This window comes from Dermacentor variabilis, chromosome 11 (genome assembly GCF_050947875.1).
Source record: "Dermacentor variabilis isolate Ectoservices chromosome 11, ASM5094787v1, whole genome shotgun sequence".
Taxonomy (NCBI): Eukaryota; Metazoa; Arthropoda; class Arachnida; order Ixodida; family Ixodidae; genus Dermacentor; species Dermacentor variabilis.
The window spans coordinates 69,399,688-69,426,250 of NC_134578.1; the positions used below are offsets into that span (position 1 = coordinate 69,399,688).

At 46.9% G+C, this 26,563-nt stretch overlaps 1 protein-coding gene across 1 annotated transcript; it reads left to right on the forward strand.

Moving 5' to 3' along the window:
* Positions 1-485: 485 nt before the first annotated feature.
* LOC142564347 (putative serine protease 46) lies at positions 486-26,563 on the forward strand. The gene is made up of 7 exons (XM_075675319.1): positions 486-613; positions 1,995-2,022; positions 2,942-3,015; positions 5,568-5,671; positions 12,489-12,627; positions 14,898-15,012; positions 26,318-26,563. Exons 1-7 carry the CDS (start codon positions 521-523, stop codon positions 26,404-26,406), a joined length of 642 nt encoding a protein of 213 aa, XP_075531434.1. The 5' UTR covers positions 486-520; the 3' UTR covers positions 26,407-26,563.

Consider the following 26,563-nt stretch of genomic DNA (forward strand, 5'->3'; position numbering starts at 1 on the left):
ATATGCTAGAGAACGGCCACAGAGAAAGCTTTGTTCGAGGGACACGTGGGTGATTGCGTTCTAGTATAAATAACATAACCTGGCAGGTGCTTTGACTGCTAGGGACTCGCGCTGCTGGAGAGAACAGGAAACTGAAACGCTTCGAGGTAACTCGAAAATAAAATGTCTAGTTCGTATCTTAGAGCGCGCCGTTGTGTTTACTCCGGTCAGCCCTTTGTCCCACGATAACAATGCCTGCCAAATATTTCGATGTGCTACTAGAACACATCGTAAGGTTATTCGTTTCCCATTGCGTACGGTTCATATCGGTAAACGTGACGCGTTGTCTTCGACAGCAATTTTTTATCGTTGGTGCCTTTCAAACAACAGTCCTCGATTCCTAACGTGGGCTTTCTTTTCAGCTCCTTGTTAAGATGTGTACGCATGCACTTCCAACGAAAGAAAGGCTGAAAAGCTTTTGGAGGCGTGGTCTTGGAGTAGGTATTAGTCGCGGCAGTAGACGCATCCTTTAGTGGCAGTCATGGGGTGCAGGAGGAATTCTCACTGCAAGTTGAAATATTCGCTGATGTTTGTACTCTGTGTTTCCTTGATACAAACATCTTATGGAGAAAGCGTAAGTTTGCAAGCCTTTCCAAGCAATCCAATGTTGACCGATAGGTAACTGAGATACCAGGCTTGATTGCGAGAGCTAATAGGCAGCTATTTCTTTTCGCATGCTGTGAGGTATATTTCTTCAGATTTTATTGTCATGAATGTCTTTAGCAGAACAAGTTCTTTTGAAATAATGGCTTCAATACCTAATACGCTTTATAACTTGAGATACTGATTTGGCTGCACATTCTTCAAGAGTGGAGCAACTCCCTAGGCACCGTAATTTATTTATTGTTTATATACCTCTAGCAAGAGGTGAGGTTCATCAGCCCTAACGTGAGCGGCGGGAGTATGATGAAGATTATAAAATAGTCTTTGCTTGGTGATTAGTAGTTGATCAGAGTCGACTTTAAATGGTTGATATCAATTGTAAGGCTGACGATTGTAATTCTGATCAATGCTACTTAAACATGCATTTAAAGACTACTGCCATGCTAGCAGTGCTAATGCAGCTCCCCTTGATTCGGCGCTTTTATATATTTTATTCGGTGGAGCCATTTTGATGGGTTGCAAAAACTCTTCCATACTATACGAGTTGTTACTATATAAATGAATCGCCAAATGATGCTGAAGCCAGACGCTGGCTTGTGTCACATCACAAAATATATGTGGGATCCCTTCGCGGTAGCCGGAAGTAGTCACATAAGAAATGGCAAATAAGCTGCATTTTAACTACCTCATTGAAAATGACTAGCAAACTGTTTAGGTTGTGTTAATATCACTGAAATCACAATACTTTGATATAATACATTATTGTTAAATTTATTTAGGAAGACATGGGTTCCTATATGTGATGCAGGGTACTGATTTTCTCTTAAATAATACGAGGGTGAATCAGAAAATCTTTGCCCCTATTTTTTCTAAGCCAAAATAAGTTAAGTACAGGTAATTGCAAGTATGCGTACTATTCTACGTTCCTAATAAAGTGAAAATCAGACATGCACTCAATCGTAGCAATAGCTACAACAGAAACCCATACAGGTTCCTCGAAAGAAAAGCCTCGAAGTTGAAGAAAAATTCGTCTTGGTCCGGGACTCGAACCCGGAACCACCGCCGTTCCGGGGCAGCCGCTGTGCCATGCAGATCGCATTGATGCAATGCTAAACATTCAGCTCCATGTTCTTATCAGAAAGATATTTACCATGTTAATGTTCCCGACCATAATCCGTATTTCGTCATAGACAACTTGGTTTGTACTCACTCTTCATAAAGATGTGCTACCACTTGAAGTGTTGCAAGCTTTCGGGCGCCTAATTTCGATGAAGAGGAAATAATTGGTAGCACTTTATCGTCTCACTTTCTCTTTCACAAACTTCTAACCGTATATTTTTGACATTCCACAGAAACTGGATGTCCGCCTTAACAGGAGGGGTGAGTAGAAATAAAAATGCACAGCAATTTTTTCCATTTCGCTGAATTTGATATGGCGCTCATAGGTATTAGTGCAATGTTTCTAAAACGTGTGCTGGTATTCAACATGCTGTGGTGTAACTGAAATCCTTGGCACACCAATAATATAGCCATTTGAAGCTCATAATTATGTTCCAAATTTTTTGTACCGCGATATTCGCTATGTTTTTTAACACCAATTTTGCTATGCTACACGCCGTAGGTCTTCTACACCTACCATTACCTGGCACTAGACATTACATGCAAAAGTGTATACCTTGTTCCCACTGTAGTATCTAGCATCTCACGAAAGAAGCCTAAAGAACATTGCGTAAACAAAAAGACTGGTTTAGGGGCATCCAACTACAGGTTTTATGCAGCACAAGATTGTCCAGGAGATACGAAAGTTTTCTTAAACTAATGAAATGGTGAAGGCGTGACTGTTTACCAAAAATATGTTTAGATTAACAAACTAACAACCAAATTTAACGTATGCTCACTCAAACGTGTAAAAAAAAAACGTGTATACTGAAGTAGATTTCTGTACACATAGAATACTAAAAACGAAGCCATGCTCAGCCATAAAGAGAAACCATGTTTGTCGAATTATTATGAATCAAAGTCTGCCTTTCTCTTAATTCGCCCTTCCATACACCACACTGAACACGCTGATTGGTTCATAAGCGACGTGTTCGCACAAGGTTACTATCCTTTGGCGAAGAAAGACTCATCACATTTAACAGCATTGACATACGGGTATGTTTTCTTTGAAAATATAAGCCTAAGCTTTGACGAAACTTAGAAATGTTCCTCGCGGAGTTCCCGCTAGTTTTAAAGGAAAACGTAGATATAATATGGCGGCCTAGCATCATATGTTGACCGGTGTTGGCATTATGTTCAGGTTGTGGAGTGTCAGAACCAATGGGAAGAGTTTACAATGGCAAAAGCATACGCAAGCCGCAGATTCCCTGGATCGTAAGTATAATATTCTGACAAGCTCTGTTTGTTCGCTGTAACTAAAGAGACCGCTCTTTTCTGGAGGTTTGTTAAGACAATTATGTACGCGATTAGTGGGTAGTGTTTACTATACTCTGAGAAATATAAATGTTGCAGTCTCAGCGGTAATGTATGCACAAGACTGGTGAAGCGACACGATGCGCCAGAAGCTGCGCAAAGTGTACATTTCCTTCATATTACCACAGTGAAAATGATGGTGTTCTTGATGAAGTGTTCAATGTTGTAATTTTTCAGATAGAGTCAATTCAATATGCTGCTTTATTGTTTTGTTTATTCGAAATATGGACAAATGTTACAGCGCCATTGATAGCGAAATGGGGCGTCGAAGACTACCCCAGCTGTCCATTTAGTCCTCCTCTGGCGGGCATGCGCTGTAGGCGCGTAGAACCAACCAGCAGTGCAAAATAAAGTGAACTGGCACAAAAATAATATTTTGGCTTCAATTGATCTTTAAAATTTCGTGCTGAAGAACGCTAGAACGTTTTTAACGAGACTACTGGGCTGAGAATACCTTGGCTTTGTAATGCATACTTTAGCCTATAGAAAACCGAGAGAGGTCCGTGCCTACTTTACTGAGAAATTATTACATTTTAGTTTTTGCATTTTGCCAGAAAAAAAAAGGCTTGGTATGGATAGCAGGTAGTAAACTCGTGTGCCAGTATTTCTCATCATAGAGCTTGTTTGATACTTATTACTCTGATCCCAAACATACCATCCAATTTAGTCTAAGAGAGATAAAAAAGCACATCTGTATGACTTTTATCTTAATCACACATCGTAATCTTTTGGGCACAGTACAGATATATTATTGTCTATACGGCGACAAGTATGATAGCACCATTGACAGGCGATTAGATAAGGTAGGAATCGGCAAATAGATTAGGTAAGAATATCGTAAAATACAACAGATGTTTCTTTGGCACTGTTTTTTCCATGTCATGCGTTCACTTTCTTTTTGTGCCGTGTCGTGAGGATATCATATCAATCTCAATAAAATCTGTATTTTGGTTGTGCAAAGTGCATGGCGTTGTAGTGACATGACAAGGTCGGGGAATTGACAAGTTTGCAGATAGCGAAACAGTTAATCCCATGATATGCGTCACCAATGAAAATTTACACTGTGAACAACCTACGCTACACTATCTACATTATGAAAAAATCTAGACTATTGCCAGTAAAAAAATATAAAGTCCAGCTTTCTTTGCCTCATCCCCTCACTTTTCGGGTGCTGCCTTTTGGCTGCTTAATGCTGTTTTGGATATTTAGGCGGTCGTTGGCATAAAGTAATCGAGTAAGGATGATGCGTAACGAGGCGATCGCGGAGGGTGGCAGGCGATGTACGCAAGAGCTGACGCCTAGCATAAAACAAGCGTCTGTTTATGTTCACGTTATCATCACCATTTCTTCATCGTAACTTTGTCACCTTCATTTGCACCGTCGTCATTCATGCGTAGTAGTCATCAACACATCGTGGCCATCCTATTTATTATTTATTTTTATTTATTTATTTATTTATTTATTTAATAATACTGTCAGCCCATGAAGTGCCATTACAGGAGTGGAAAATACAAACACAATAATAATACTGGCGTTATTAGGCTTTCATCGTCATGACAATGTTGTTTTCCTGCCTACATTTTTTTGCTAGAAAGATTTTGTTGCTGTTTTGCAATCATTGTACTGCCGCTGGTCGCTCCGACGTCGCGATTTCGTTTTCGTTATTAGGTCATCCTCATGGCTTCGTCGTTATGCTGACGTCGTCGCTTTGCACTGCTCTTCTGCCACCGCGGTTCCTTGGTCATTATACCGTCGTTATCATTCTTTATTATTATCTATCATCATCATGCGCTTATCATTATGCCGTCGTCTCTATTTCCTCGTTGTAATTCCATCGCCTTCACGCCAGCATAGCCGAAAACACCAGGAACTCCTTGTCATTCCATCATCACCAAGCAGTCATCGTTGTTGCGCCATCGTAATCATGCAGCCGTCGTCATTTCATCTTCACAATTTCGATGCCATAGCATGCTCTCATGAATCGGTCCTTGTCAATTTGGTGTCATCATGCTCTAAACCCCATTCTATAGCCGTTACAGAGTCGTCCCTATGTCACTGAGGGCGTGCCGCCGTGGCCAGTCCTACGTAAATCAAACGGGAGACTCGTATGTTGGAGTACCATTTGTTGATGTAGATCGATCGAGGTGTTTTTAAGTGAAGATGTTTCCAACTTGGTAGTGCGATTTGCATACGCTTATTGGTTGTTCAAGAAATGTAGTATTTTCACGAATAGGAATTAGGGTTTCCCCTAGAAAAACATTGCACGACGCATGGGAAGGACGTACAACCCAATATTTTTGTTCAAGGAGACGTTGACCCCTATCGCTGCTACCGTTTACACGTTTATTTACACATGTGAAAAAAAACGATATAAATATTTCCAAGCGTGGGGCCTGCTGGACCCGCCGAACGCATATGTGCTCAGATCACAAAATTGATTAAATTTTTTGCAGGTTCAGATTGTGAATATAATGGGTGGCGGTGAGGGATATTTGTGTGCCGGAAGCATCATATCGCACAATGTTATATTAACGGCGGCTCACTGCGTTGATAATAAGTAAGTATCTCTTTCATCATCCATAAACACACACATCACTTAAGTGAATCTAAGATTTATAAGCTATACCTTCGTTTCTCTTTTTCCTGATCGAGACAATTACATCCACAAAAGGTCTACACTTTTGTGGTCTAGGGTTCGCAGTTCTCATTTTGTCAGGATTCTTGCAGCGAAGCTATTAGCCTTTAGTTGGTCGGGATTTTCCGTGGCGTGCTCACTTGAAACCCGGCAGCTGCAAAAGGTGTTCGTGCTTGAGTTTCCGCGTAAAAGAACTGTGCTTTCTCGCATATTTGAATTACAGTCTCATGCTAGGATGTCTGCAGGTTGCGTGTAAGTTCTGGTTTACGAATTTTGTAATAGCGTTTACTTTGAGACATTCAATTATTTCAACAAAGCACTTACACAAGGAGGAGGGCCTACAACAATGAGGATGTACGCTGCACTTTCGGCCATGCGGGTGCGCGCGCGTCTAACGTGTGTTCGTGATGTATCTTGATGTGTGGGCGCTCTGCCCATTGCATCTGTCGCACAGCGTGTTCCGCGCCCGTAGTCGACGTTACGGCAAACATTTTTGAACGACAGCACTGCCACAGCAGCTAGAAAAGGGGGTTTGTGCTTGAATTTCAAGATAACAGAATTGTGTTTACTCGTACATTTGTACTACAATCAAATCCTATCATGTCGGCACCTTGCGTGTGAAAATAGTACTTTACGTACCTTCTGAAGCAATTTACTTTCCCAATTTAATTTAGTTCAATGAGGGACTTCCGCTAGACGCAAGGCCTAGAAGAATGAGGATGTATGCTGCACCTCAGCACACGTGCGCGCTCACGTGACGTTCGTCGCTTGTGGTGCTGGTATTTGCAAGGTCGATCTAAATACGTCGCGTAGCTTGGGACGAAAAGTGGTTCAGAACAAATTGTCGCCGACGTCAGTAAGGGTGGTTATGGGAACAGCGATTGAAGCGCGACAATGTATGGAGGGAACAAACATAGGGAACGAAAGAAAGTGGTTTTTAATTAAAGGCAGACACAGTTAGATTCATTCGATGAAAATGAAATTCCTAATCAATTTTAAACATACTTGACGGGTAAACAAAAGACGACTGTATTTAATTTTACTATCAATAAATACCTTTTTGTGAGCACCCATACTAGGAGAGGGCGCTGATGCCGCTATCACTTGCAGCTGCTGAAGTGTGCAGAAAGGCGCGCTCGTAAAGTTCACCTGCTACAATACGCCCCACTCTGACGTTGTGCTGTTTGGTTACCGACGCTTGCGTGAATTTTAAGACGCGGGTAGCTTCATTGCTTCTTAACCTGTTCAGTCAAAAGTAGTGAGTTACGATAGCCAGATAATTGTTCAAGTGTTTTCGTGCGACTGTGCTGGCTGACGGCCTTGGCGTCTGATGATAGGGCCATCACTCGACACCTAAAACTTTCGTCGGCCTCCAAAGAAAGTACGCTCTGTTCAGGGGTGCGATTTCGACACCCGTACGGCTGGCCTATTCTTGCATCTCCTTCCGCGCTGGAACCTCAAAACGGCCACCAAGTCGAGTGGGGTACATTTGAATATACAGCTCTAATGGCAGGCCCCGAAAATAAACGTCGTGCCTTCGAGAACAAAATGACGTCACCACTGTTTTTAGAGATATGGCGTCACATTATTTTTTGCGCTTCCGCTGGAAGTGTTATCTCGTATCACAGATGGCGATAAGTCGCATGAAACGCCGATCAACCGCCATGTTTTGAACGTATGAGCTTCCATGCAACCTTCGGTAGCTGGTATAATGTCATGATCCTCCCCGGGTCGGGAACAAGGGAGGTCTTGTGGCACCCTCCGTTAGACGGACGCTCCGCAGCGTGGTGGTGCTGAACGATGACTGACCGCGGAGCAGTCGTGTTCGTTGGTGTTTATTGTGGCGCAGTCACCAATGTTGCCTGCCGAGCTTTAGCAGGCTACCGAGCTTGGCGGGCGAACCAAGATTATGCCCAAGGGGGCGTCACATACTTGCTACACCCCCTTACCCCCAGTTTGTTTGTTAAACGAAAAACAAACGTCCATTCACACTATGAGGCTAACCCTAACTGGGTCGACGGTGCCTGTTACCCAGGCAAGTAACGGTCTGGTGGCCTCCGCCATCGAGTACTCCGCCTGTTCACCGGTGTTGACGGGTCGGGTGTGGCAACGCCGGGTGCTGCCTGAGCCAGCCTTGCTCCATCCGGAGGGTTCCTAGTGGTCGGCCTTGCGAGTGGTGCTGGGCTCGACACCGGTCCAACGGGTGCCGCACCACTGGCTACGGTTGCCGCCTCCGAGGTAGGTGGTGCTCTACTGGAAACGACTGGTGCTGCCGCTAGTCCTCCTGCGGGCTGGAACTCTGGCAGTCGAGGGTGCTGGCCAGGTCCCGAGGCGAGGCCTGACATGGTCGGCGTGTCTGTGCCACATGGCCCCGTCTGGCATGCGCACGAGCAGCGATGAGGCGCTGGCAGGAGACACCACCTGTCCCGCAGACCAGGGTGGGCCAGAACGGAAATTCCTGGCGAAAACTGGAGCTCCCGACTCTGGCAAAGGCCCGGGACGGCACCCTTGGTCAGCAGCCAGCTTCTGCGCCTCTGATTGGACCTCGCGCAGCTGGCGCTTGCTGCGGGAGACCTCGCTCTCGAGCTGCCTGTTGCGGCTCTGCAGGCTCGTTATAATGTGCCGCATCTGCCGGTTGATTGGCTAAGCCTATTCGCTGGACATCGATGACGCCTCTAACTCAATGCGTAGATTCTCGTACTCTCGACGAATCTGCGCGATGTTGTCCTCGAGGCGGATGACCTCCGAGCGAAGCTTCTTCTGGACAAACAGCTCCTCGCTTTCCATCTGCTCAATGTGGCGAAGGTGTGAGCTTTTGGCTGTCGACAGCAAGGAGCGACACTCGTCCAGCTGAGTCTTGAGTTGTATGCTCTCGTTGTATAGCACGGAGAACTGGCTCTGTAGGTACTTGCACTCGGCCGTGCTCACCACCAGGCTCTCGGGCAGCGACCGCAGCTCTAGTCGCAGCCGCTCCACCGTCTTCAGGGCCTCCTTGTGATCATGTTAAAGCTGCTCCAGCTCCAGCAGCCATGCCGATGCCAGCTCCAGCAGCCATGCCGATGCCAGCTCCCGCTGTTCCTCTAACTGGTTCTGCAAGTCCTCCAAGCGCAGGGGGGCTGCTCCGCCACCAGCGCCAGGGCCCCCGAAATCGACATGTAGGCGGGACCAGGGTCTCTGTGGGAACGGCCAGGGGGTGCTTTCCACATTACGTGAGGCTCGCTGATGCTCCTGGCAGATTTGGCAGCGCTGCACCACATGCAGGCTGTCTTCCGGGTACTCTGGCAAACGAACGCCCAGTGCGTGAATCCAGTTTCGGCCCAGCAGCGTCGGCGACGACCCCTTCGTTAAGTAAAGGGGAAGGGTTGCCTCCCTGTTGCCAAAACGAACGCTGACCTGTGCCTGACCCTGGACTTGGGAGAGTTGCCCGGAGGAGCTGCGCAGCATCACGCCCGAAGCCTCGACGGACACGCCGGGCAAAGCACGCTTGAAGGGCTTCCCGGCCATTACAGACACGCTGGCCCCTGTGTCGAGCTCCATGGAAATGGGGCTCCCGCAGATTTCGACGGTCAGCATGTATGGCGGCACAGACGACGGTACAAAGCCTGTGTGCCACATGTCGAAAATCGGCGGGTCCTCGGCCACGACGTGGAGCCTGGCCGAGGAAGAAGTTGCGCTTGCTGCAGCATGCCTCCGCCGCGTACCCTTGCGACGGCTACCCTGTCCGCGGGCTTGTGTTGTATCCTGCTCAGGCTGCTGCTTGCTGTTGGTCCTCCCCTTTCGGCATACACGTGCCAGGTGCCCAGTTTTCCCGCACGTAAAGCATTGTACTTGAGAGAACTGGCACTGTGAAGGGGAGTGGGCACCACCACAGCGACCGCAGGTACTGCCCTTTGTCGCGAACTTGTTGACCGCCGCTTCCGCCGACGGTGAGCCAGTCGCACGGGGAATCTCGCCGGCGTCCTTGGCGACAGCTTCCATTGCCAGAGCTGCCTTCACGGCGTCGTCCAGCGACGGGTCGGGAAGCTCCAGGAGTCGCGTCTGCATGGCGGGGTTGTTGATTCCGCAGACGAAACGGTCCCGGAGCAGCGAGTCCAGTTGGTCCCCGAAGGCGCAGGCACTCGCTAACCCTCGTAGCGCAGCAACGAATTACCCAAGGGTCTCTCCTTCCCGGCGGCTCCAGTTTTTGTAGCGGAAACGCTCCATTAGCGTGGACGGTGCTGGGTTAAAATGCGAGCGCAGTATGGCAAGCAGCTCACCCAGCGTCTTAACGTGCGGCGTGGCTGGCTTCAGAAGGTCGAGCAAGAGGCTGAAGACACGGGTCCCGCAGCTGGCCAGGAAAATGTCGCGCTGTTAGGCCTCCGGTGTGTCGTTTGCCCTGAAGAACACGTGGACTTGCTCCTCGTAAATTTGCCAGGCGGACCCATCTCCCTCAAACGGCTCGAGCCTACCGTACAGCGGCATGGCGACAGCAACGGGGGGCGGTGTTTCGGCGCTCGCAGCGGCCTGCAACGCTCCGTGGGTACTCGTCGCCATCTTCGTCAGTGTCACGAGGATCCCATCCTCGTCGCCAGTGTCACGATCCACCCCGGGTCGTGAACAAGGAAGGTCTTGTGGCACCCTACGTTAGACGGACGCTCCGCAGCGTGATGACTGACCGGCGAGCAGTCGTGCTCGTCGGTGTTTATTGTGGCGCGGTCACCAATGTTGCCTGCCGAGCTTTAGCAGGCTACCGAGCTTGGCGGGCGAACCAAGATTATGCCCAAGGGGGCGTCACATACTTGCTACAATATTTACCTTGGTACTTGTCTCACGTCTGCACCAGCTTCTCAGTACATTCACTTTTACAGGGTGGAACGCAGGTAAACTTTAATCACGTTGGTAATCTCTTTTCATTTGAAAAAAGCATACATTCGCCCAAATGGCGAAGCGTCGATTAGGATAGCAATTTAGTAGACAGCTATATCAAGTAATGATACTGGTTTTATCGGCCATATAAACTCGTAAACATTCGCTCACTAACTAAATTAACATGTATGGTGTCACGTGCGCACAGGCAAACATCAACCTATCTCACGCGTTGCGCGCTGACACTCGCTATGAAAACGCTGGCGTCAGGTAGAGCGACCGCAGCAATCAGCGAGCTCACCTTCGTGCTGTCTCTCGTTTCAACGCGAACTAAGCGGCTATAACACAGTGATCACGAAGCTATCAGCCCCCTGTGCAACTACACACTGTACCTAGACTCTGTACAACCGGGTATCACTTTTTTAAAAGTGTAGGATACACGACGCTTTCTCATGAGCTTGTCTTATTGTTAGTGGCAAAAAGCACTGCTTCCTCAGATGCGGTACCTTTGAAAGTGTGCTGCAATGACAGCCCGTGGGGAAATGCTATCGTAATAGGTTGCCATAATCATCTTCGTACGTTTCGCGTTCTTTTGTTCCCACAAAAAGTTATTTCGCAATTTTGTCACGTTGTAGTGACGGTGAAAAGCCACACTCAACTGAAAGTCCAAAAACTGATAGTTTATTGCGCGAACTTCTGCCCAGAAAAGCTAGCAGCGCTCAGAGCTGAACGAACCACCGATCACGTTTGCCTATCGTCTGTATCTTATGCACGGGTAGGACGAGTAAGATATTCATGCGTGACTTGTTGGCGATTCCAGCGTAGTCACAGACACTCGCGTACTCTCTAGAACGTACCACACTATTCGCGTCACGCATGCAATCTGATTCGAAGGTTCGGCAACAGCATGAAGAACAAATAGAATAGGCGACAACAATAGAGAGTGCTCTGACACACGCGGACGCGTCTTCTGCTGAGTGATAACTTTACAATTTTTTAGCGGGTCAAAGAGCAGTTAGCTGAGAAAGGATAAACAATGTACCTGTGTTAATGTCCATGACACGGAAAACCTACAGACAATAAAGAATATTGAGAGCACAAGCAAGAAAATGTTGACAGTCACTTTAGCGTATGTTATAGACGATGAAGGCGAAAGGCTGCGCGCTCATGAGACATTCATTAAATTACTTGTTATTCGAGTGCGTCCTTACTTCATTGTACTTGTCTTGTCCCGCCAAAGGTCGTGGGTTCGAGTGCCCTAATCCTGTATTCTCGAAAGCGCGCGGGAAAATCCGAGGTACCCAGCGACAGGATTGCCCCATGCAGGGCGACGTAAAGTATTCATCCTTCGTGCATATTCGCCTGAATCGAGGAGCTTAACAATAAGCAGTCGATGTTAGGGAATGTGTTACATGGATACTGGTAAAGGTGAGCTAATGCTGCTGTCAATTTTCTCTAAACGGGTCTGACAAGCAAAACCCTTGTACACTGAAAGTTACATTTAAATGTTTATTGTTGAGGTCGGGTATGTGTGAGTGAAAGAAATATTGCTGTGAAGGATATTGAACTTTGAAATGAATAGTAAATATGCTTGCTTGCCTGTACTCCAGATCAAGTTTGTAGCCTTCAAAAACTTCCTTTCCTAAAATAGGGCTTTTACGCACAACTGCTACATATATTCGATTCTAGAGCGCCCACGAATATAAGTGCTTGACGTTTAAGGAAGAAACGGTCTTGCTGATTTTCCTACAGTGCTTGCCTCCTATGGTGATGGTCTCTAACTCGTTATTCTAGTGTGTCAATACACTTTCCAGCAATTCTGCTGAAGTATTCTATGCACCAAACATTCCAGTGTTGCTTTATATTTACCTTTTCTTCCCACATTTCTGCCTAGGCCACCACCAAGAGACGTTGTAGTCTACTACAACTCAACGAAGCGGGACAATGGACCTGTTGCTCATGTTGTGCGCTTTATGAAACATCCGAATTTTCACCGATATAACGGTGCAAAATATGATATAGCGCTCCTGAAGGTAAAGTTCTTTATCGCACTTAACGCAAATGTAGTGACCCAGTCCGTGCCATGCCAAGTTTCCAGTTTTACAGCGAAGCTGTATGTTTCTTGGGTTCCGTGTATTTTTGCTCTCCTAGAAAAAAAGAACTATCATCATCAATGGCTCATACCCCCGTAAGCATGCAAGCCCCGTAAGGCAGAGGCTACAAGCACTCAGCAAAGTGCAGCGAGCAGTGCATATACCCTTTGTTTTGCCTTAAAGACGTACATAGACTTGAAAATTAGAATTAGAATTCAAGAAAAAAATGAAGCTGGGCAGGTGATATAATGCGTAGGTTAGATAACCGGTGGATAATTAGGCTTACAGAATGGGCGCCAAGAGAAGGCAAGCGAAGTCGAGGACGGCAAAAGACTAGGTGGGGCAATGAAATTCGGAAATTCCCGGGCTCTAGTTGGAATCGCATCGCTTAGGACAGGGGTAATTGGAGATCGCAGTGAGAGGCCTTCATCCTGCAGTGCACTTAAAATAGGCTGATGATGACGCTACAGTTGAGAGGACAGGGAACGCCAGCACCGAACTGGCAACCGCCACCGGAAGGGGCACAACGCCTGCCAACCCTTAAGAAAGGAGGGGACAGATACATAGAAAATCACGCATACAACATACAGAATAGTATACGTTTGAATAAAGAACAACCTGAAAAAAGCATTCGGACTACATAATCAATGATATGGCGTCCGTGCTAGCACTGCGAAGCACATAGTGCTGCCCGCAAATGTTACCCGGTAAGGATAGATGGAGTGTGACATATCTAGCCTTTCGTATATAAAATAACCAGCCTAGCAACTGATTTCAACGTTGTTGCAGCACCGTTATGAGTGGCGGCTTGCTCTCAAAACTGCGACTGCTCACAGTCCTACCCTCCCTCTTTCATAGCACTACTGCCACTACTCGAAAGCCACAAAGCATTGCGTACCATCCTCAGCAGTTGCAGTGGTAGTTTTTTAAATGGCTTCACTGATCGTAAACCTTCGCACACAGGAATGGCTCATGCATTTTTTTTGTACAATGCGTTGACGAGAATACGCAGAGAATAAAAAAAAATAACTAAATTACCGCAGAACTTCACTCACGAAGAATACTGGTGGTGTCAATGTGATTATCAGTGAAGCAAAGTAGCAACGCCATAAAACGATGCATGAATGAAACTTGCATGCAGACAGTGTCCTTATTCGCGCGTCCCATAGTACACGCTGCGTTATCTGGCAGCGTCGCTGGAAAATTGGAGCGTAGCACAGTAATAGCAGCCGCATATGCGAATCTTCTATATGTAGAAATATGACAGCCCAGAAAGATTGAGGAGAAGATTACTGTTGAAAAGCGAAGGCTTCAGAAAAAGGTTTCTTCGCACTTCCCTCGCTAACTCCACAGTTCGCGTAAGACAACGTGGTTGTGATGTTCACAGCTGCGTATGCAATTCGCGGGTTGTGTTTTTTCACTAAGGCAAACGGGTGTTTCGGGACCCCTTAAAGGGGATAACTATGAGCGAAACCAACATCAACATCAAAATGTCAAATCCAGTGTCTCTTAAAGAGCACTGAGTTCAAGTGCCACCGAAACTACTCTGCACCAGGGGCTCCCTCGACTTCTTTCTCCTTACCACAGCCATTAAACAAGAATCTTTTGCACCCAGGAAGGCCCCGCCTCATTTCAAATCTGACGGCGACCTGATAAACTTGATGCGTCATCTAGAGTGGTGTCTAAAGAGCAGATGTTCGTTTTTCATATAGTTTACTTGTTTACCATGGTACTGCAACATTAGTGAGGTCGCCATAACGCTGTCCATAACCTCTTATTTCGGAGATTGCCCTTCGGCAATCTGTTGAACTTCACCGCCTCACTGGCCAGCGCTTTGAGAAATTAAATTTCGGATGATGACCTCGTTTCAACAAGTTTTTGTAAGCAAAGTAAACCAACCGACCAACCGACCTGTGAGAAGCGGACCTTGAGTTGGCTTCTGTATCGCCAGCATTAAAGGGAACGTACAGGTGCTCAGAAAATCCGCACACCCTTAAAAATTTCATGGATTCCTTGTAGCAAACACAATCTGCGCTTCCTTAAAGTAGGGGGTATACTGTCTCAATAAAATAAGGATGTTTCAGCCAAAAGTGTGCATATAGTGAATTATTCTTTGCATTCAAATACGGAAGCTTGCGTGCGTGATGCCACATATAGTGCCTAGAATTGACGTAGTCGTTCTTGCACCTGGTCCTTTTTTCCTTCCACAGGTAAGAGACAAGATTACGTTTGATAGGTTTGTGAGGCCCATATGTCTACCAGGAAGACGTTTTGGGATAGAGGGCAAACAACTCCTGTCTGGTGGTTGGGGAGTAACCAGTGATCGTAAGTCATCGTTTTTGCATTTGCCTAATTTTGTTCGAAGGTACACTCGATTCAGCACAATGCGTTGGCGGGCTAGTTGGTGCGAATCCATGAATACTTTGTTTAGCGCAAAAAGACAGACACAAGAAAGACGACAGGACAAGGCGCTACTCTCAAATGACATGATTTTATTGCGTCACTCCCTTATAGACCGCTCAAACCAGAGGAACATGCGTGGTGAGCACCATGCGGTGGAGCCACCAACATCCGATCGCAACAGCGCACTCATGCGACAGAATCCAAAAAACCAAATTCAGCGCTGTACAAGGTTAAGGAAGGCACACTAATGCACTGTGACCCCAATGACTGAATGAAAAATGCTTCCGATAACTCTCGGGCGGTGGTGTCACGGCTCTTCTTCAAAATCGTGGTATCACGAAACATGGGTTTGCACTTGCATGTTTTACAATGCTGAGCCAAATGCGAACCTAAGATTGCAGCATCGCTGTGGTTTATAAGATTCCCTTGTCATGTGGCAAAGTGTATGTAGGGCAGTCAGGCCGCTGTGTGAACGAGCGCCTTAGAGAACATGAGCGATCCATACCAACAGGCACAGGTTCGCATTTGGCTCAGCATTGAAAACATGCAAGTGCAAACCCATGTTTCGTGATACCACGATTTTGAAGAAGAGGCGTGACACCACCGCCCGAGAGTTATCGGAAGCATTTTTCATTCAGTCATTGGGGTCACAGCGCATTAGTGTGCCTTCCTTAACCTTGTACAGCGTTGAATTTGGTTTTTTTTAATTCTGTCGCATGAGTGCGCTCTTGGGATCGGATGTTGGTAGCTCCACCGCATGGTGCTCACCACGCATGTTCCTCTGGTTTGAGCGGTCTATAAAGGAGTGACGCAATAAAGTCATGTCAGTTGAGAGTAGCGCCTTGTCCTGTCGTCTTTCTTGTGTCTGTCTTTTTGCGCTTAACAAAGTATTCATGTATACTCGATTATTTGTCGAGGCATGGTTATTTTCTGCTAAAAAAATCTTCGATATACAACCTGTATATTGGTTACTAAATAGCATCAAGCGCAGTGCTTTTCATCAATTGTAAATTTTAATATACTGGTCTGCATTAGTCGCCTACTGACATTCAGCGAGCTTCTGTACTAGGCAAGTTCCATAGAAGGAATCTGTATTTTAAGCAAGAATATGTGCATTTATTTCACTCAGGATCCACAAGAAACTGTCCCTAATACTGAACGAAAGTATCTTACAAGGAGTTCGGAAAATAGGTGCCATCGAGGCCAGAAACGCTGCGTTTAGTAGCATATTATAAGCATGCTTAAATCGTACCATCCCGCCTAATGAATGAAGTACATTGAAACTTTGTGTTACTAAGTGCTTTGTCATCGGAGAGCACCACAAAGAAAAAAAAGAGAGATATAATGAAGTTTGTTTAGAGAAAGGTGCAGGGAGTGTCTTAAGCCATAGGGAATTGTGGCCTGCTACTCTGCAGTAGGAAAAAGGGGGCGCGGAGGAATCATAATCAAGCCTAGCGATGATAATAGAAGGATTTGCGCATATATATTTTCCCTGCGTTACTACAATATTAAAAATGCTGGTTCGGCCAGCGGATTTTAGTAAGCCATAAGTACTCTCGTAGCCAAGGAGTTATGCCAAGGACCTAAAACACCATCATAGTATAGCGGTCTCACATCGGCGTATGAAATGGTACAGACGAGTTTTTGTCGTTTCCGTCCGTACTCGGGATAAACCCGAAACGCGTGTGCAATGTTTGTGGGATCCAACAGAGTTCGCGATTTGGGCTACTATCACTGCAAACTACAAGGTGTATATAACGTCTGCTGTACGCGACAACATTGTGAATCCGGTGCGGCACACTTCTTTGTTTTTAGCTTGAACAGAAAGCAATTCATCAGCTGACGTAATAAGACGGTCCTGAAAATGTAATGTACCATTAAGAACAAGAACTTTTTATTTCTTGCACAGTTGAGAATTTTTTAGGCAACCAGGAGGGGAAGCTTGTTCTCACTTCCGAAAAAAGCATTTGTCTATATGCAATGTGTACATTTTTAAGTTCTATGGAATTTTTCAAAACCGCCTGTGGCAGATGGCATAATTCTTGTATTCGAGCTGGATTATACGAAGACGCGAACGTTAATACCACGAGAAATCGAAACACAGATTCAACTAATTAACACAGATTCACTAATACACTTGATAACTCTGAAAGCTGGCGTTATTCTGGAAGTTCAACGGGAAACGCCTTGCAAGCTTACCGGCTACCATACGTAAATAGCAATGTTTGCCGTAAAATAATTCTGAATTAGAGGATGTTGGAGAATTAATAGAATATTTGTTTCCATTTCTCGTGCAACTAAACGTCCGCCTTTTCCAATAACCCAGCTCAAGGACTCGAATTATGGTATCTGCCACAGGCTACTTTTAAAGAATTCATAGAACTCAAAACTTATCACCCTGTAAAGAGGTTAACATTGTGACAGATAGTACAGCTTAAACTTCCTGTCATACCTTTATCGCTACTGAAAGCATACGTGTAGCGTTGAGCGCTTGTTTCGTTTGCATGGAATTTTTAGCAGGCTTGTGAACTTAACGGTTGAAAGTTTGCACAAGCATGCCTGTAACGAGCGAAAAAAAATGTTTTTGTTTCGAGGAACAAGTGGCATGCCTTGGCGCGTTACGAGGAATGTTACATAAAGAACTTGAAAGTATTATCTTTCGGCAGGACAATCTGCCGAATTCGCAGAAAGACTGCTCTACGTTACTCTTCAAGCCATATCGCAAGACAAGTGCGACTCAATTTTACGCCATGCAATAGGCGGGGTGGGCGGTTTGGATTCAAGGTTTGCACTATGTGCGGAAACCAATTCAAGCACACTTTGTAGAGTAAGTATCCGGGATTCTTTTAATTGCTACATCGGGACCAAGGTTTCTTTTGGCATGCATTTACGTGTTCAACTACTTGCGCTCTACTTGAATATAAACTTTAACTACTTGAATATATACCGCGCTTAAAATCTATACAATCACAAGAAAGGCAGGATGGTTGCTAACGGGTGAGGACACGCTAAGCTCTCTCGCCTCCCCTGATGTTTTTCGCTTACGGCTCGCGTCTTCTACAAACCGGCTTCTCTGCATTAACACAGGAGGCGGCAAGAGTCGATGTCGCTGTCGCGTAGTAGTACAATATATACGAGAGTGTTCTCGGGTACCTCGAGATCCTCCTCGCCCACGTCACTGTACAGGGGGGGGGAGAGAACCACGTCGTATGGCACGGCGTCCGCCATTCCCACACCCGCTCCGAGACGTGCGTTGCCGGCGCGCGTGTCTGTGAACAGTCTATACGCAGCACGGAGGCTTTATGTAGACAAAAATACTGAGGAAAGGCATTAATAGGCGCTGATAGTTAAGGAGATAATATTTTTATGGTTTACAGTCCTTGTTCTGTTGTTCAAAGTTGTGCGACTTCTGGATATCAGGAGCTTCCTGGAAGACGTCGTCCGCCGGGATGGGGGACGGAGGACCTCTGTGCCCTCCTGACAAGGCGAGTCCCGCAGCGGTAGCCCTGTCCGTGGGAAACCGTGACATCACCGACTACAGGCTTCACGATTCATCTGACCGCCCAACAGTGGCAGAGATGGAATCGGACAGGGATTACACGCTGGTCCAATCGCGCCACTTGAAGCGCAAGCTTCGCCGGACGTTAGCAGGCAGCGATTCTACTCATAAAAGCAGATGTGACGAACGGGTCTTCTCCGTGGGCTATACTCCAACTACGGTAGGAACGAATTTGAATTCGTTGAGCAGACAATCGCTGACCAAATACTTAGATCGAATAGCCTCCGAACATGTGAGAGATACCCACATTAATGCTCGGAAGAACATTCTGACAGTGTACGTGAGCTCTCAGGCAGTATTGGAGGCTTTCGAAGCCATTAAAGTGGTTGGAAACATCCCAGTTCGCTCATTCCTAGCGTACGGCAACGATAACTGCACTGGTGTTGTACCAGATGAGGACATTGACATCCAGGATGAAGACCTGCGATCTCTTCTATCGTCGACAGTGCGAATCCTCGACATCCACCGATTCGGCCACTCCCGGTGCATCAAGTTGCCTTCGAGTCAGACTTTTTGCCAGCATTGATCATCGTAGGTTATGTGAGGCACTCAGTGCGTCCATATGTGCCACGACCATTACAGTGTCCCAAGTGTTTCGAACTGGGCCACGTGAGCACTGTGTGTAAGAATCCTACGCCGGCTCGAAGATGTGGTGGTGGTGATCAGGTAGACTCCTGTGAGACTCACGCCATGAAATATGCAAATTGTTCCGGAGCCAATGAGGCCACATCCAAGGTCTGCCCTAAGATGGCAGAGGGGACACAAATTCTGAGAAAAATGGTGAGAGAGAACTCCACGTACAAGGAGGCTGCCAATTCCGTCCGCAAGCAAAAGGCGCCGGTTGCGGCAAACGCGTCGCCGTAAAGCAAGTCGCGCGGGAAAGAGGCACTTCCTTTGAGTACTTGGATGCAAAACGGGCCGCAGAGAGAGCAAGGCCGGCACACAAAAGATGCGCCTCCCAGAGTACCTCCGCGCCTGTCAAGGAATGAAGCGTCATCCAACGTGGACCCAACCTCTTCGGCTGTTGAGTGGCCTTCACTACCACAAAGGGCTTCAGGTGGGGATACTCCTTCGGCGCTCACCAAGAGTCGGGCGGGTAATGAAATGTTTGAAAATGAAAAGGTGATAGACAAGCTTATACAGCTACTAAACACTATGCGTATATAGCTCTCCGGATTGGCAACGCCAACTGCACTATTTGTCGTGAAGGCGTTAGATGCTATAGAGCCGCCATTAGCGGCTCTAAAATAAAGGTGGTAATTATGGCTCTCACGATAACACACCGGACATTGCAGAAGATGCATCACTCTGTTATAGCGCAATGGAATGCACGAGCTCTATGTGGCCGTATGTCTGACTTTAGGCAGCGGTTTTCAAATATCGCGTCCGCGTGATCGTCATATGCGAGCCAAATCTCACGTCAGAATTTGGCCTTTCCGGATACGTCAAGTTCTGGTCACGTGAAGATGGACACAAGGGCAAAGTTTTAATGTGTATACGCAGTGACATGACGTTTGTTCGGCACACGATCACTCCACATGACAGCAATGAATATATGTGTGTGACACTGAAACATAAACTGCATGTGTTTCCGATTATCCACTCCACACCTCTTATACAAAGACTTGACCTCTCCTATCTATACACTGTGTTACAAGGTACCCCAGGCCCTCATGTTGTCATTGGAGACTTCAATGCACATCATCCTTACTGGGAAAGTGCCGCAATGAACTGTCGGGGTAGGAACTTGATGGACTTCATAGACACTGAAAGTCTGACGGTCATCAACGAGGGGTCCCCAACTTGCATCCGCGGCACTATCTACGGAATCTGCCTAGACCTCCCTATTGCATCTCAGGGCCTCCTTCCCTCAGTCAGCTGGTGCTTGGACATAGAAATGCATGCGAGCGATCATATACCAACATATGTGCAGATGAAGTGGTTTGTGCAATCAACTGCATCAGCTGTACGCTGCACTGATTGGTCCACATTCTTTACATGTGTCGAAGAGTACTGCGGAGTCATCACTTCACCATCTGATACAGAAGACATTATTGTATCGTCAGTACTGAAGAAAACTAAGTTTCTCAGTGCACCTACATAGAGAACAGCGATTGATATTCAATAAGAACGGCTCCTCGCGATACGTCGTAGAGCCGAAAGGAGGCTTAGACGAACTCAATCGTCATTAGACCTTGTCTTATGCCGACTAGCTCAGCGAAAAATACGGCGCCACCTTCACAAAATGGGAAAACAACGGTGGAGGACCTTCTGTTCGTCTCTGAATCATCGAAAGCCCATTTCTAGGATCCGGAAGATAGTACAAAGCCTTCGTGCACCTCCTCAGCAAAAATTTCCTTTACGGGCTCTAGCACTTCACCAATCTCCGACGGAAGTGCAGGCTGCCAACGACTTCCGTAAGAGAGTCACCCGTATCGATATTTCAACATGTCCGACATTGGATCGACCCGTGCCAGCTACTAATAATGCTGGTCTTGACCTTCCTTTCCCGATGCCGGAATTGGAAACTGCACTTGCTGCTTCGAGACGATCTTCTGCACCTGGACCTAACGGTATTTTAAATACTGTTCTGTGCCACCTTCGTGTGCAAGCTCGGAAAGTTCTGCTATCGTACTATAACGCCACGTGGTCATCCAGTACCGTCCCGAAGCAGTGGAAAGCCAGCCGTTTGGTGGCCTTCCCAAAAAGCCAGGAAAATCGCCTTACGATATGTCATCTTACCGGCCAGTAGCTTTAGCTTGCTGTGTCGGTATGGTGATGGAACGAATGGTGCTCATTACATTAGAATGGTTCATGGAAAAGAATGAGCTTTATCCTGAAATGAAGACCGGATTTAGACGTGGACGGTCTGCAATAGATGGGGTCATTGATCTCTTGTCCATGATCGGACACGAAAAAAGGCGACGCAGAATTGTTGGAGCAGTTTTGTTAGACATAAAAGGAGCCTATGACAATGTACTGCACGAAACCATTCTTGATGCCCTCAGTAATTTGGGCATCGGCGGCCGTCTCTACATGTGGACTAAAAATTACCTAGATGTACGCACAGTTTTCATGTCTACGAAGTATGGCGATGCGAGAAGACACGTTGTGGTCCTTGGAGCGCCTCAAGGAGGAGGGCTCAGCCCGACTCTTTTCAATGTTGCCCTTATGGGGCTTGCGAAAATAATTCCTGATACAGTACGCATCAGTACCTACGCAGGCGATATATGCATGTGGGCGTCCGCAGTCGCGCGACCGCAAATTCGTGTAAGATTGCAGCGAGCTGTTTCTTTAACGTCTCATTACTTGCAGTTTCAAAGACTGCGACTGGCCCCAGATAAGTGCGCTTCTATAGCGTTCACACGGAAGCTTATGTGGTGCTATCTAATTATGATCAATGACAATATCATCCCATATGTTACCCACCACAGATACCTCGGTGTTGTCATTGAACGCGGTGTTTCATGGTCGAAGCATGTGGCAATGTTAAAGAAAAAAATCAACTGGGCTTGCTGAATTTTTTGGCTTTCTGGCCGGTATGAAATGGGGTCCATCTGAACATTCGCTACTCCCGCTGTACCAGGCTCTCGTCGGCTACATTCGGTATAGCCTGCCAGCTTTTTAATGTACGAGCCAGTCATGGTTGCGTAGGCTCGAAAGTGCCTAGGCGCAGGTTCTGAAAACATGTCTCCGTGCTCCACATTGTACTTCAGCCTACGGAACAATTGAGGAGGCTCGCGTCGACCCGTTACCTGTTTATCTACGATACGAACCTCTTCAAGTGTTCCTGCGACTACTACGCCGTCATGGACGTCACCCCTAATCGACACTTCCGACATGCGGCCGGATTTCACTTTTTCAAGAGCCATTAAATGCGAAGAATCTGCCATATCATCATAATTTGCCCCTTCTGACCTTCAACGTATGCTCACATGGCTAATGTCCAAAATACGGGTACGTCAACCTATTCCCGGAATTTTCGAAAAAATCGCGAATACCTACCGTACGCCTCAGAAATTTAACACTTGAATATATGTCGAAAGAATATGACTCCTCGGTGAATCTGTATACAGACTGATCGGTCTCGTCGTATACGTCTCCTGAGGCTTTAGTCGTGCCTGCGTATCAAGTCTGTCAACGGTTTCGTCTGTGTAAGAAGACGACTACAACATCTACGGAAGTAGTGGCAATCAGAGAGGCCGTTCAATAAATCTCGCGACAGCCTCCTCAAGAATGGACAGTGTTCAGTGACGAAAAATTAGCTCTGCAACTACTTAGAGTGGTGTTGAAAGAAAGCGCTTACAGAGTGTTGACTCCCCAAACTGCCGAGCTCTACACTTTAGTGCAAGAAAACGGCCACCACTTCATATTTTAGTGGATGCCCAGTCACTGTGGTATACATGGCAACGAACTGGCCGATGCCGAAGCGAAGAAAGTACTCGAAGAACGAGAGTCACTGCTTGGAATTCTTTTTTCAAAGCAGACGCCAACTGCCTCCTCTCCAGTGTAATAAGAAAAGCAGTGTGTAAGAAAAGCACTGGGAAAATCCGGATAATCGCCATAGACGACTCCAGAGATTCGACCCTATCATAAAATTTAGGCTACCACCGAAAATTCAACGCAGCTGTGCCAGTCCTCTGCACAGACTAAGGCTGGGGGTAGCGTTTGGTGTCCTTCCACTCTGTGAAGAAGGATGACAAGCAAAGCTGTGTATTGGCGGGGGGGGCTTAATAACGAACTGCACCCCCACCGGGGATTGGCCCAGTATTGCACTATCTTAGGTATCGGCCCAGGTATGGGGAGCTCTTTAGGCCTGCTTTACCTCCGCCGTGGGTCGGCCTTGTACCGCACTGCTTTCGGGATCGGGCCTCGTATGAAAAATGGTTGGTCTACGCAGGCACGCGATCCGCCAGATATTAGCCACAGACAGTTTTGCTGTAGAATCCATTTGAACTGTACTGTTGCTTAATCAATGCACGTGTGCTACAACGGCGCATGCGTATTCTACTCCTGCTTTGTTCCCGCATTCGGCCAGTAGGGTGTACCCTGGATGCTCCTGTTGTACGCTGAAGGGCTGGTCTTGTCGTGTACCTCTCCTGCAATCGTAAATCCCTGTTCGGCAACCAATGCACCATGAAACTTGGTTTTGCGAGGGTATTCGTGCTTTATGTGGGCGCCAGTTTATCAGCGGCGAAAGTCCGGCCACTATGCCTACCGTCAGACACCGCTCGCCACGAAGACAGGCGTAAGTGTCCAGTACAGCTATTCACTTTAAATCATACCCCGCACTTGTTTTGTCGACATTTCTCTATCGATAGAAATGTTCCACCGTGGTTGCGTTGCTTTGTTAGTTGTCGGTCTTATTTAAGTACAACTGACACAGCTCTATGTTTTATTGTTATGGCAGAGCGGTATAAGAAATTATTAACGCGAAGGCCTTAACGCTCCCATGTCGCTGAAAATCGGGCGTCGGCGTTCCGCGTGCAGCGTCGGACGTCGTTCCAGCAAAAAGATTTTCCCACCACCGATACCAAGGCCCTTCATGTGGCACCAGTAATTTATTGAACTAAACGCATTTCTCAAGCTAAAATGCATAGAAAAACCGTAAAATAGGAATTACACAACCTACAGACACGATAGCGTCGGACTGTAATTTGAGTATACCAGAAATCATAATTCTGTTACGCGAAAACTCAAACAAACCTCTTTTCCAGCGTTTATACCTTTGATAGACCGGCCACGGCGTTCGCAATTTCCGTGCGCCGGTGCGCGATTACGTTGGAGGCCACGGAGTGGCGCACCCATTTCTTTTTAACACTTCGAGATGGCGCTCGTCTCCGCCGCTATCGCGGCCCGCGCAAGGGGCCGCGTTTATAAAAGATAGCGCGCCTTCGTGCATAGTGTTCGCTGCGAGCGTTTCACGGAAACATTACGGTTACATACGCTGCAGTTGCCAGAAAGCATTAGAAGCAGTCGATCGGAGGGCAGCGGCCGGGTGACGACTTCTGCAGAGTTGAGAGGTAATGCCGCAGGAAGATTTTGATGGAGCTCAGGCAAAGCCACGTTGATCGCCGGCACAATGGTGAGGCGGAACGGAGGCACCGAACGCAAGGAGGGCTCCTGCATATGCTGCGGCTTCGCAAATGTCAGCAATTATAATTGGCGCACTACCTCCTCACGAACGAACGCCTTCATTTCCTCGAGCAACGCAGACTGGTCCGAAATTGTAGCCAAACCAGCGAGGGGTTCATCGCACGACGAAGAGCAGCGGGTCAACGACCTGTGCTGTCTTAACTTTTGACAGCTTTGGCACAATTGGATTATTTCGGCCACGGAGCGAGGATGCTGAAGGCGCCCCCTTCAATACCTTTCTATATATGACTGATCCGATGAGACGGCGGCATGGTCGAATTCTCTTTCTTGCATAGGACCAGGATGTTTTCAATGTAACTGATGAATTATTCACCCGGCTGCTCAAAGCGCACCCGCAAACGCTACTCGGAATGCAGCTTACGAACAGCGGCGCAACCAAATACATTGACAAGGTCGGTCTTGAAGGCGGACCCGGTCGGGAAATGTGCTTCGTGGTTGTTATACCATGGGCTGCCGACACCTGGGAGGCAGAACGCTACATTGTTCAGTTTTGTGGGTTCGTCCCACTTGTTATGCGCGGTGACCCTCTCGTATGTGCTGATAAAGTCGTCCGCGTCGGTGTCATCCGAGCCAGCGAAGATGGCAGGGTCGGGGTGACGAGGTACACTAGGACACGCGGTCGGTGCACGAGGAGGTGTTCGCAGGGAGGCGTGCTGAGGCATCATAGATGGCAGGGTGTGGGGTCGAAGTTGAAGGGTGGGAGGTTTGAGGGCACAGCACTCTCCACCATATGTGCACAGCACTCTCCACCCATGAAATTACCCCGCCGATGGCCGCCAGTGGTTCCTAGTAGTACGCCGCAATTCCAGCAAATGTTAAGGTGTTTATTTCATCGAACTAGGAGCGGCGCAGAGGCGACAGCCTAGGCAGAGTATACAATAGGAGCGCGAGCGGCATTCACGAGCAAAAGCGCTGAAAAAGTCGATACACTAGAAAGCGCTGGACAAGACGAACCACTATAGCGTTCCGATCCTTCTCTACAATTATTATAATCATTGATACTATTAAACTTAGCATTTCTAAGTTACAGATACTCTTTGTTATTTATTAAAACAGCAAATAAATAGGTTCCTTTTACTGACTTATTTTTATAAATGTCGGTACTTCATAAAATTCCTTGATGACGTTAGTTTTATCTAGTGTTTTACATTCATTACCGTGTAGCTTACTTTTGAGTAGTTGTAACTTCGGATACTAATACCGCAATCACGTGTAGCACAATCATATTTTTGTCCAAAATCCTGTTTTCGCATTTGGCGACCCTGCGCAAACGTGTTGGTAAGTCACGGTGGCATTTTCCTTCTTGCAATGTTCGTGGGTCATCTTGGCAACGGAATAAGTCCTACGAACAGTAGGAAGTATGCAGGCAATGCGCACTTGCTGATGGTGCTAATGCTACAATGTTTCAATTGCTGGTTTACCTGTGGCGATCGCTTGAAGGCCATTCCGCCGGTTTATGCTAAACGTGGAAGGCCGGGATAAATTTTTTTTTTTTTGCCTTCTTCCCTGCAGGGCGATTCCGGCGCACCGGTTACAATGGTACGACAGAATGGGAAGTCCGTGCAAGTTGGCGTGCACAGCCTCGGAGTATCTTGCAATAAGACGGGGATTTATGCATTTTCAGTTCGAGTCTTTAAATTTATGCCATGGATCACCAAAACCCTACGTCACCCGAAAAGTTGGCATACCCTACCTGCTGCATAGATAAGATTACTCGTGATTGCTTTTTCAGGATAATATTGCATATAATTCAATAAA